Genomic DNA, 12,957 nt, shown 5'->3' on the forward strand with positions numbered 1-12,957 from the left:
TTAGGAGAATGATGTGATGGACAAGACCCAATCCTAAGCCTAGCACAAGATCATGTAGTTCGTATGCTAAAGCTTTGCTAATGTCAAGTATCATTTCCTTAGACCATGAGATTGTGCAACTCCCGGATACCGTAGGAGTGCTTTGGGTGTGCCAAACGTCACAACGTAACTGGGTGGCTATAAAGGTACACTACAGGTATCTCCGAAAGTGTCTGTTGGGTTGGCACGAATCGAGACTGGGATTTGTCACTCCGTGTAAACGGAGAGGTATCTCTGGGCCCACTCGGTAGGACATCATCATAATGTGCACAATATGATCAAGGAGTTGATCACGGGATGATGTGTTACAGAATGATTAAAGAGACTTGCCGGTAACGAGATTGAACAAGGTATCGGGATACCGACGATCGAATCTCGGGCAAATATCGTACCGCTAGACAAAGGGAATTGTATACGGGATTGATTAAGTCCTTGACATCGTGGTTCATCCAATGAGATCATCATGGAACATGTGGGAACCAACATGGGTATCCAGATCCCGCTGTTGGTTATTGACCGGAGAACGTCTCGGTCATGTCTGCATGGTTCCCGAACCCGTAGGGTCTACACACTTAAGGTTCGATGACGCTAGGGTTATAAGGAATAGATATACGTGGTTACCGAATGTTGTTCGGAGTCCCGGATGAGATCCCGGACGTCACAAGGAGTTCCGGAATGGTCCGGAGGTAAATATTTATATATGGGAAGTCCTATTTTGGTCACCGGAAAAGTTTCGGGTTTTATCGGTAACATACCGGGACCACCGGGAGGGTCCCGGGGGTCCACCAAGTGAGGCCACAAGCCCCGGAGGGCTTCATGGGCCAAGTGTGGGAGGGGACCAGCCCCAGGTGGTCTGGTGCGCCCCCCCCCCACAAGGGCCCAAGGCGCCTAGGGTTTAGGGAGGGGGCGCCTCCACCTTACTTGGGGGGCAAGTCTCCCCCTCTCCCCCCCTTGGCCGCCGCCCAGATGGGCTTTGGGGCTGCCGCACCCCTTGGGGTGGGAACCCTAGAGGGGGAGCAGCCCCCTCCCTCTCCCCTATATATAGTTGAGGTCTTTGGGGCTGCCAACACATGAGTTTCTGACCTCTCCCTGGCGCAGCCCTACCTCTCTTTCTCCTCATATCTCGCGGTGCTTGGCAAAGCCCTGCTGGATCACCACGCTCCTCCACCACCACGCCGTTGTGCTGCTGCTGGATGGAGTCTTCCTCAACCTCTCCCTCTCTCCTTACTGGATCAAGGCATGGGAGACGTCACCGGGCTGTACGTGTGTTGAACGCGGAGGTGCCGTCCGTTCGGCACTAGGATCATCGGTGATTTGGATCACGACAAGTACGACTTCATCAACCCCGTTGACTTGAACGCTTCCCCTTAGCGATCTACAAGGGTATGTAGATGCACTCTCCTTCCCCTCGTTGCTAGTTTCTCCATAGATAGATCTTGGTGACACGTACGAAAATTTTGAATTTCTGCTACATTCCCCTACACTTTCTTCTTTGATGTGGCCTCATCCTCAGTGGCCACATAGTCTTCATCCTTAGACTCTGAAGTTTTCTTCTTGCTTGCTCTAGTGGCAGCCTTTGGCAAATTGCTTGGGGTGCTCCTGCTACCATCATCTGAACTGCTAGAGGGACTAGTGCCCTCACTCAGGTGAACCTGCTCCTCTGACCTGTTCTGGCTGTCACTCTGGTCAGACATGTTGCAAACACTGACAGCAGACCCTGTGAATAGATATAGATGAGATAGAGTGGATGAGCATCACAAAATGCAGAGGTTTTTGCAAAAGAATGAGTCAAAAACTTAGTTTTAGTTTTCCACAGAAAGCATTTCGGATCAACCGATTTGCAAACTCGGTGATACCGAAGCAGCTGTTGGAACCTAAACTAGTGAACTCGGTCAGACCGAGTCACAGTTCGGTGGCACCGAGACTGCTAGGGTTTCACAAAGTCCTGAACTCGGTCACACCAATTTGCAATTCTCGGTCAGACCGAGAACCACATGTGCAATGGCCTTGGCTGAATCGGTGGAACCGAGTTCTGCAACCCGGTGGGTCCGAGATGGTTTTGGCGGAAACCTAACCCTAAATTTTCGATTCAACTCTAACCTACTGAGTGTTTTGACTGGATAGAAGTGTTTCAATCGTGGTAAGAATCATAATGAACACAATGTGCTAGGAATCGGACGGGGATAGCACTATGATCGAGTCCATACCCTAGTTCGGCGATGAACTCTCTACGGCGGCAACGGCGAGGAAGAATTCCGTTGACGGCGGCGGACACCAGCGACAGGAGGCGGCTGGCGACGAGGAAGACGATCCGGAGACCCAGGAGGCAGAGCGAGCTATGCGCGGGCGAAGGGGTTTCGGAGAAATTTCCAAAATTTTGCCCGTGAGTATATATAGCCCGACCCTGTCGGTGTGACCGAGTGGAACAACTCGGTGGCACCGAGATTCATAACTGCAAGCAGATACTGAAACTCGATGTGACCGAAAGGTTCAAATCGGTTGCACCGAGATTGAAAACCTAGATCAACTTAGTGATCTCGGTATGACCGAAATGGAGGAATCGGTCAGACCGAAACACACAAAGAAGTTTTGGAAGTTTAAGTCTATAACGAATCGGGGACTCCGAGTGCTCCTCACACAAAGTGGTTCGAATCTGACTTGATCAAATTTTGTGATGTAGCATGAATAGAGTTTGAGACGAGAAAAGCATAGATAGCTAGAGAGGGTTCTTAGGCATTCTTGTCCATCCACTTGGCAAAAGAAAAGAAAAGCAATCAATCAAAACAACAAGTGGATGTCCTCGAATGAGTAAAATATGCAATCAACATGCTAACACAATAAAATGGCAATTGAAATATGTGGCAAAGCATGCACAACCAATTCTAGCATCTATCAAACAATTTGCGATGACTAGGTCATCTATATATGAGTATATTGACTTAGGAGTCAAATGAGAACATTTGATCATAAGTCATACTCATCGTTTAAGCACAAGTGGGGTTACCACTTTTACATAAAGCATTGTTGTGTTCACACCATTAGAGTTGCTTTAGCTCAATTCTTAGAGTAAAGCTCCCCCTAGATGTGAGATCCCCCCTAAAAGGGATGAACTAACCTTGGGTTTTGTCGATGATGACTTCATGTAGATGTTGAAGATGTGGATGCTCAATGTTGATGTACATCATTTGGAGCTCTCCATTGGAGTGAGTTGCACTTTCAATACCTACACGGGTTAGTCCCACAAGGAACAAACAAGGATATCCATAAACATATAGTGATGCACACACAAGATGATGTCTATGAAAGCTTTTAGGTTACCTTGTCCCTTGTCTTACCAACAAGAGGGTTTGTGACTCCTAGAACTAGTGCAAGATGTGGAAGTTGATTGCACTTGTTCTTGCCAAGATGATAAGAGTGAAGTATGTTGGCGGAGTCACCCTCAAGAACTCTCTAGTTCTTCTTCTTCGGGATCCACACCATCTTGATGGGAATCCTCGGTGTTGTAGTTGTACTTGATGAAGTGGAACTTGAAGTAGTCTTGGTAACCCACTTGACCAAGGCCTTAGGATCTTCTTTAAATGCATCAATTTCCTCTTGAAGCTTGTCCTTGCCTTTTTGCTTGTGGTCTTGTGGTGGAAGAACATCTTGAGCTTGTGTCCCTTTGAGAGAAGTAGGATCATACTTCTCTTGTTGAGGAACAAACTTCGTCTTGGGGTATTGATCTTCTTCCCACTCAACTCCATTGGCATTAAACTTTCGTTCAAAACCAACACCTTGATTCTTCCGGTGCCTTCCTTGCTTGCGTACAATTTCCTCGAATTGCTTACTTCCGGCAAGGCTCTTGTAAACACCTTTCTCTATAATTCCCTTCAACAAGCTATTTTCTTGCTCAAGTGTAACTTGGCTAAGAGAATCATTAGTGGAATCAAGAGAACTACTAGAAGCAACAATATTGGATTTAGCATGATTATTGTTACTACTATAGGAAGAATCTTTCTTGTTCTTGTTACTAGACTTGACTTGAGGCATGTAAGTGGATAAGAGTAAACGCTTGGCAATGTAAGAAGAACTTTTCTTGCGAAGATCATCATTGATTGCTTTTAAGAACTCATGCTCTTGCTCAAGGTTGAGCTTTTCAAAGCATAATTTCTCATGAGTCCTTAAAAGTTCTCGATGATCTCCTAAGATAGTTTCATGAGCTAACTTAAGAGTGTTTAGTTCTTTAGTTAGAGACTCAATCTTTTCCTTATCATTGTCATTCGTTTATCTTGACTAGCATGATTAATTGACGTTTCATCATAGTATTCATCACTAGAGTTGTCAACAAGTAAATCATCATCACCTAACAAGTCATCTTCATCACTATTGAAATCAACATACTCGGGGTGTGATACCTTTGGGCCTTTAGCCATGAAGCATGTTCCAACTCCTTCATTTGGTGAGTCAAATATGTCGTAGGAGTTGGTTGTCACAAGTGCTAGACTGGAAACACCTTCATCTTGAGTATATTCGGAGTCGGAGTGATAGCTTCTCTCGGAGTGGTTGTCGGAGTCGGAGCCGGATACCCATTCACCAACATGAGCTTGGTGTCTTCGTTTTGTGTAGCTCCTTGATGACTTGTCCTTTCTTTCCGAATCCTTGCTTCTCCATGAGGGTCTTCGTTCATAACGATCATCTCTAATCCTTCTTTCTCTAGATGGTGATTCTTCTCTTCTACTTCTTCTCTTGGGAGAATCTTCTCTTCTCTTGTAGGGGGGCGTACACTCATTGGAATAGTGTCTGGGCCTTCCACAATTGTAGCAGTTTCGCTCTCGACTAGAAGATCTTTTGTCATTGTAGGACCTTGATTTGGAGCTTCTTTCTTTGCTTCTACTCTTGTAGAACTTGTTGAAATTCTTCACCATTAAGCTCAATTCTTCATTGAAGCTTTGTTTCTCACTCAATGATGTGGGGGCTTCACATGAGGCTTTGTAAGCACCACTTGATTTGTTGTGAAGTTCCTCTTTATCCTTGAGTGACATCTCATGAGCAACAATTCTTCCGATGACTTCCGTTGGCTTGAGATCTTTGTAATTGGGCATCATTTGGATCAATGTGCACACGGTATTATATTTTTCATCCAAGGCTCTTAGGATCTTCTTGATGATGAATCTATCGGTCATCTCTTCACTCCCTAAGCCGGCAATCTCATTTGTGATAAGAGCAAGCCTAGAGTACATTTCAGCGACACCTTCACCATCCTTCATTTTGAACTTGTCAAGTTGACTTTGAAGCACATCCAACTTGGATTCCTTAACAGAGTCGGTACCTTCATGCATGTCAATCAAAATATCCCAAATTTCCTTTGCATTCTCAAGACGGCTGATTTTGTTGAATTCTTCGGGGCATAATCCGTTGAAGAGGATATCACAAGCTTGAGCATTGTATTGTAGCATCTTCAACTCATCCGCGGTAGCTTCACGATTCGATTCTCTTCCATCAAAGAATTCACCTTGCAAGCCAACACACACAATAGCCCAAACGGCGGGGTTATGTCCAAGAATATGCATTTTCATCTTATGCTTCCAACTAGCAAAATTAGTACCATCAAAGTAAGGACCTCTATGGTGATAATTTCCCTCGCTAGACGCCATACTCTCCTAGGTTGTGAAACCAAGGCTATGACCACCAAAAGCTATGGAAATCAAAGCAAATGGAGATCAAAGCTCTGATACCACTTGTAGGATCGAAAGTATGTCTAGAGGGGGTGATTAGACTACTTGACCAAATAAAAATCTAGCCTTTTCCCAATTTTAGTTCTTGGCAGATTTTAGCTATCTTAGCACAAGTCAAGCAATCTCCACACAATTCAAGCAAGCATGCAAAAGAGTATATGAGCAGCGAAAAGTAAAGCATGCAACTTGCAAGAATGTAAAGGGAAGGGTTTGGAGGATTCAAACGCAATTGGAGACACGGATGTTTTTGTCGTGGTTCCGATAGGTGGTGCTATCGTACATCCACGTTGATGGAGACTTCAACCCATGGAGGGTAACGGTTGTGCGAGTCCACGGAGGGCTCCACCCACGAAGGGTCCACGAAGAAGCAACCTTGTCTATTCCATCATGGCCGTCGCCCACGAAGGACTTGCCTCACTAGCGGTAGATCTTCACGAAGTAGGCAATCTCCTTGCCCTTACAAACTTCTTGGTTCAACTCCACAATCTTGTCGGAGGCTCCCAAGTGACACCTAGCCAATTTAGGAGACACCACTCTCCAAGAAGTAACAAATGGTGTGTTGATGATGAACTCCTTGCTCTTTGTGCTTCAAATGATAGTCTCCCCAACACTTAACTCTCTCTCACAGGATTTGGATTTGGTGGAAAGAAGATTTGAGTGGAAAGCAACTTGGGGAAGGCTAGAGATCAAGATTCATATGGTTGGAATGGAATATCTTGACCTCAACACAAGTGTAGGTGGTTCTCTCTCAGAAAATGTGTATTGGAATGTAGGTATGTTCTGATGGCTCTCTCCACGAATGAAGAGTGGGTGGAGGGGTATATATAGCCTCCACACAGAATCTAACCGTTACACACAATTTGCCAAACTCGGTGGGACCGAATGGTTAAACTCAGTCGGACCGATTCAGCAAACCTAGTGACCGTTAGGATTTTCGGTGGGACTGAGATGCAACTCGGTAGGACCAATATGGTTAGGGTTAGGGCATAACGTAATCTCGGTGTGACCGATTACACAAACTCGGTGGGACCGATTTTGGTAATAAGCTAACCAGAGAGTTGGTCAGGTAAACTCGGTGGGACCGATTCGCTCATCTCGGTGAGACCGAAATGTTACAAAAGGGAAACGGAGAGTTTACATTGCAATCTCGGTGGGACCGATCGCTCATCTCGGTAAGACCAAAACGTTACAAAGGGAAACAGAGAGATTACAATCCCATCTTAATGAGACCGAGATCCCTATCGGTGAGACCGAATTGCTAGGGTTTGTGGCAGTGGCCATGACATTTGAAACTCGGTGGCGCCGGATAGAAAGAATCGGTGGGGTCGAGTTTGACTTTTGGTTTAGGGCATATGTGGATGTGGGAAGGTAGTTGAGGATTTTGGAGCATATCACTAAGCACTTTGAGCAAGCAAACCATTAAGCAACACCTCATCCCTCCTTAATAGTATTGGCTTTTCCTATAGACTCAATGTGATCTTGGATCACTAAAATATAAAATGTAGAGTCTTGATCTTGAAGCTTGAGCCAAACTTTTTGTCCTTAGAATTTTGAGGGGTCCACTTTCCTCATCCATGCCATGTCATTCATTGAGCTTTTCCTGAAATATTAATCTTGGAATAATGTTAGCTCAATGAGCTATATATTGTTAGGAATTACCAAAACCACTCGGGAATAGTTGCACTTTCAGACGGTTCTAACAACGACCCACCTCCTGCTGCGGACGCCTACATCAGCGTCTACGACCGAAAGGGCCAAAGGCCGGCGAGGAAGTTGTGAAGCTCGCTCCTCTCTCCGTTTTTATAATCTAGTTTGTACTATTAATCTAGTTAGAATTTGTTGGACCGCTGAACTTTTGGTGATCCTTAGATGTGAATTATGCCTGTTTGCTGTCGATTTATATGTCCATTTTCTATCAAATTTGTCCGTTCGATAATCTATGTACTACAAATTTCGTTGCATATTTTAGTATGGATATAGAATATCGGATATGAAATACGCGGTTGTGGATGCAACAATTGAAGGACTGCCGGTCACTATTCACGGACAAGCCTGGGCGCACCTGCTGGCGTTTCGGTAAGTCTTGTTGTAGATGCTCTTAAACGATATTAGTGTGATTTTTTTCCAAGTCAGAGTATAGTTTCAAAAGGCTAAACGATGAATGAACGCAACGATTTGAGCATCTGTAATTACCGGCGTTAGAAAAAGCTAGGAAACTCAAAAGGATGCTAACCAGTAACAAAGTCCATGTCAAATACTTTGACTTTTCCTAGCTAATAGGCAACAATCGAACCCAAAAACAGATGGTTATCAGTGCTGTATGTTTAAGCCAGCGTCGTGGGAACGAATCGCAGGCCCGCGAACTTTTTTCTCGCTCGCCGCAGGTCTCAACGCCCCACGCGTAACTGCCAGGAGAACCTTCCGCCGCACGATGCGCATCCAACGTCTTTGACCTCGTTCGGATCTGAAGCAAAATTACAGTCGGGCGGAAATTAGCTTTCTCGTTTTAGAAACTACTCCTCTGTCCCTTAAACTGGTCCCGGAAAATGCCAAATTTTGAAATGATACTTGTAATGTTGTTGTGTATTGAGTGTGGAAAAAAAATTCAGGTCAACCGACAAAGCAGCGCTCGATTCACATACAAGCTTGACTCATTCCCTCTCAGAACTTAGTTTCTTTCTCGGAGATGGTTTGGTTTGTAAGCAATTCACGATTTGGTTTGATGTATAGATGCAAATCCCCTCCCATTTGAGAGAGAAATGCATTGTATGTATAGATGCAAACCAATTTGAGAGGGTAGTTATTTTTCAGTTTGAACTAGGGAAAACACAATGCATTGTGTATGTGCAGGTCGGATCCTAAACACAAAGGTGATGCCCAAGTGTAGAAGGAGATCGAAGCAAAGAGGCTGCCATCAAAGGTGATCCTAAACTCAAGGTGATGCCCAAGGGTCGTATCCTACTGCACATGGCAGTTTTGGAAGGACAGTAATCGGGTCTTCCGGCAGGATTATATGCCGCTTGAGGACACCATTTTTCGTATCAAATAGGCTATGAGAACGAGAGAATCAGCTTTTCCTGAGTTGTTCAGTGGTTGATGTTTCTCCTTTTTTTTTCATCCAATTCTCAACACAAATGACAAACCCGAGTGTAAGGACTACGCAGGTCTTAGGCCATATGTCGTCTGAAGGACCAAACTCAGCCGTGGCTGACTAGATTACTTGAAAACGATCATCGGGGCCAGGAGCGATCAGCGCACAAGACGAGGAACATGATTTAGCTCAGCTCAACAGCGTGAAATAGTTTGAGGACCTATGATGCACTTCACTCCTCAACAGCAGACAGCATCTTGTTGATCAGAAAGCTCTATGAACTTCTAGAATAGCAAAAGCAACGCGGCTAAAAAACATATAGAACACAGTTACATATATAACCTGAGATCTGAGAGCGACGAGTTGCAACCCGGCTTTCTCTGCAGGCTTTAGTCTGAAGGCCACCCTTCTGTCGTGCTCGGGCATGGCCTGTTGTTCCCCAAGCATCTATATTCACTTATTCAGACATATCAAATGTCCCTCGAGATCAAAATGCCAATTCCGCAAATTCTGTCAAACTCAACGCTATATAAAACCTGCTGACCGATCAGGTCAAGCACACCCTTCACATTCTCACCTTTACTTTTGACAACATCCGAATTGCCAAACCAAAGAGAACAATTACCAAAGTGTAACAAATGCAGAAAATGGGCCAAAGAAGGTTATTGGAGATTCCTTTTTCTTTCTTTCTTTGAGAGCGTAGATTCCAATATATGACGACAGTGACAATGTAGTGAAGCCACAAATACTAAATCACCATTCGGTTAAAAAGCGCCATACCATGAATTATTCCATAAATTATCACAATAGATAATCCATAGATAATCACCATGCACACCAGATTCAATTACCAAACACTAATTAATTAACTGCAGTACTTAACAGAGCACCAGCTGCTCCATGCAGCTTAGAACAGCACATGGTGTTAACAGTAAGGGTTACATCATTACCTGCAAAAATCCACAGTATGGCACAACAATTATTATTAGACAACATATAAACAGGTTTTCCATACCATAGTTAGCTAACAGTGTAATACCAAGACTGGCTACTCGGTTTTACATACCATAAGCAGAGTGGGCCCACAAGCCCTAGGCTATTCTTCTTCACCAAAGACGACACGCAGCTGCGCATAGAGGGCCTTTTCGTAAAGTTCCCCTCCCAGAAGGAAACCAAAAGCAAGAGCTGAAATAGTGAGCATTACCAGCCGTCCGTTCCTTTTCAGCCCATTGATGATGTTCTCCCTATCAAAGGATGTGCATAACACATGAATGTTAGGATCGTTTCATTTGAGTACAAATCAAATAAGCTGTAGCGCCTCCAATTAATTACCTCTTAGCTTCAGCTTTAATTCTAGCTATCTCATCATCAATAATACTAGCTATCTTGCCATCTATCTGCACTCCCTCCTTTTTTAATTTTGCCAGCAAATGATCAACCTCCTTCCTAGCAACATCCGCTTTGGCTCCATTGCTGGATCCACCCTGGTAAGATTAATAATTAGATAATTATAATTGATATAATGATACACGAGTTAAAGCAGCTATTCATGCATGTTAGTGACTGTTAACGAGAGACTATGCATTTCATGGCTAACAATAGTCCTTCTAGAATCCATACTATCAAACTTTCAGAAATTTGACCCCTGGTATGTCTAAAGCTATCAATACTGACTATATGAAATTTATATTGATAGGTTGGTTCTTGGACATGCTTTAACAAGAGTACATTAGAACATATACATTTGTATACTAGAAGCTATACAGTAGTGGTCAAAATTACATTTCAACAACAACAAAAGGTCAGCAAGGGAAAATAAAACATAAGGAGTGCATACTCCTCTTCCCTCCAAGTAAATCGAGCGCCCATATATTATGGAATTAACGGTTCATATCTATCTACTGTGTACTCAATGTACCACAGATTGCTTCAGTAAAAACTAATTATCACCACCTTTCCAAGCAAGCAAGAGCAACAAATTCAGCACATAATTCTAAGATAGGTCTCCTCTGCAAGCCGGCACTTAAGGTGCACATGTCAGTGGCAATATTCACCATCATTGGGTCGAAGTACAGAAACCCTCTCCTAACAAAGGTCTGAACTAGGAAAGCGTATATCATTGTTATTGTCTGGGGAAAAAAGGCTAAGGCGCATCATATAATTTGATTTGTTAGCATAAAACCGTTTGATGGGGTTAATTTGGTGATGAACGTCAGAACAAGGCAGTCGGACAGCGAATTGCTGGCATGCTAGCTAGGTGGATCGATCGAACGAGACTGAGAGCGAACTGGTACCTGAGAGGTGGGAGGCAGAGAGTCCGCCGGCGGCGAATAACGGGGGCCCAGATCCTGCGGCGAAGTGCTGGAGGGAGAGCGCAGCGCCATGGCACCGGCACGCCGCAAGAATCCGGAGGAAGAGGGGGCGTCGGCTGGGGTTTGGGTGCTGGTTTTTTTTTTTTTTTTTTTTTTTGCTTCCTCGATCGATTCGTGGCCTCGTTTTGTTGTTTTTTTCCTTTGGGTTTTTATTTTTTTGAGTGGTTCGTCTTTGTTGGTGAGGGGGCAGCCGATAGGGGCGCTGATATGTCTCGCCTTGAGCGAGACGAGAGAAAGTATCGCTGAAGGCGAGCTTCATATTGGGCCAGCCCATCGCGCCGCTGGCCACAGGCCATTTTTTTTTCAGGTTTTACGCTTTGTGTTTTCTTTTACTTTATTTATACTAGGAAACATGCCCGTGCGTTGCTACAGAGTGGAGGGGCAGTGGTTGGAGATAGAGAGAGGCGCCCCGACGACTTCCACGGAGTGCATTTTTCTCGACTTTGAAGCACATTTTTCAAGAGTTCAATTACTAATTCAAATATTTTTGAAGTAAGAGAACATATGATGTTTTTCGCCTGACTTCAAGATGACATTATAGATTAGACTGCCAATATATAGTGACACCGCATATCTAAAAAAATCCATACACGCAACACTTATGTTGAGTTGTTGATATCACATAATAAAAATGTTGTATACTTCGCCTAACGCCCAACCATGGTGTTTGTGCTAATCGCGAAGTCCTTCTCATCTAGACGTTTTTTTTTCTGTTTTTTCTCAGTTTTTCTTTATTGGTTATCGGTACATACCGCTCTTTTATCTTTTTTCCTTCTTTGTTCCTTGGCATCCATGAGATTGCCATCCAAATCGCTTCATGCATGAGAGTTTTGCATGTTATATGAATATGTTTGTTGATTAAAAGGCTGATATAAATTTGCATCATAAATAGAGCCTATGTAGCTACTTATAAATTAATTTAATTACGCTAGAGATAAGCATCAGAATATATGTGTTGTTTTCATGTTGAGTATCATGTTTTTCCTTCAAGCAGTTTAGAAAGCAGAACAACGATTCCATCAACCGGCGCGTATTGTTTGGCCGCACACACCGATGTCTATTCCTTCAACCTTATCTTCTCAGCCTCCTCCCTCCTCTATCCTTCTTCCTCCCAGATAGATCCTCTCTCCTTCTTCCTCCCAGTTCTTTCTTTTTCACTTGAACATGAGTAGGAGCACGCACGCAGGGAGCCCTGCCATGTTGCCGCCGCGCCGTCGCCACCACCACCACGGACATCGTCGCACCGCCGCCACCACCCTCTTCCTCACCTCCATGCGGGAGTGCCGGTGCCGCGAGGCCACTCGCCGTCGTCTTCGTCAGTCTAAGGGAGCAAGGTGGGACTACTTCATGCCTAATATTCATGTGTGCTCTCTTTTTTTACTGGTAAACGAAATCTCATAGCAACACGGCCTCGCTCTCGGCCCATAAGAGAAAAGGCCCACAGCAGCACGGCGTTGCTCGTACAAGCAATCGATCGGGAAGGAAAAAACAAATTTTAATACCACCTTGAATATAGCGAAAGTAAATATAGATGTGTTGAAGAAAAAAAACTGAAAGCGTAAATTCATGGGAAGAAGCGTATTATGACGGTGAACCCGAGAGACTCAACCCGTACTTTATTATTAGGGAAAGATTTCCATATATTCTATATTATGAAGACTACTTTACATGAAAATTTCAAAAAATGTTGATCAAGCATTTACAAAATGTTTAATGTGTATAGAAAAAAATGTTTCTCATA

At 44.0% G+C, this 12,957-nt stretch overlaps 1 protein-coding gene across 1 annotated transcript; it reads right to left on the minus strand.

Moving 5' to 3' along the window:
- Window positions 1–9,526: 9,526 nt before the first annotated feature.
- LOC125525344 lies at window positions 9,527–11,289 on the minus strand. The gene is made up of 4 exons (XM_048690346.1): window positions 11,139–11,289; window positions 10,177–10,328; window positions 9,911–10,088; window positions 9,527–9,794 (listed from the first exon to the last, which is right to left on the minus strand). The coding sequence occupies exons 1-3, from the start codon at window positions 11,226–11,228 to the stop codon at window positions 9,941–9,943; spliced, it is 390 nt and encodes a 129-aa protein (XP_048546303.1). The 5' UTR covers window positions 11,229–11,289; the 3' UTR covers window positions 9,527–9,794; window positions 9,911–9,940.
- Between the last annotated feature and the right edge of the window lie 1,668 nt (window positions 11,290–12,957).

The sequence above is a fragment of the Triticum urartu genome, chromosome 7 (assembly GCF_003073215.2).
Source record: "Triticum urartu cultivar G1812 chromosome 7, Tu2.1, whole genome shotgun sequence".
In the NCBI taxonomy this organism is placed as follows: Eukaryota; Viridiplantae; Streptophyta; class Magnoliopsida; order Poales; family Poaceae; genus Triticum; species Triticum urartu.

Bases quoted from the DNA above. Each gene is read 5' to 3' on its own strand.
- LOC125525344 (XM_048690346.1), bottom strand. From the start codon at position 11,228: ATGGCGCTGCGCTCTCCCTCCAGCACTTCGCCGCAGGATCTGGGCCCC. The intron at 10,329-11,138 runs GTACCAGTTCGC...TAATCTTACCAG, and splicing joins CTCTGCCTCCCACCTCTCAG to GGTGGATCCAGCAATGGAGC. The intron at 10,089-10,176 runs GTAATTAATTGG...ATCCTTTGATAG, and splicing joins ATTAAAGCTGAAGCTAAGAG to GGAGAACATCATCAATGGGC.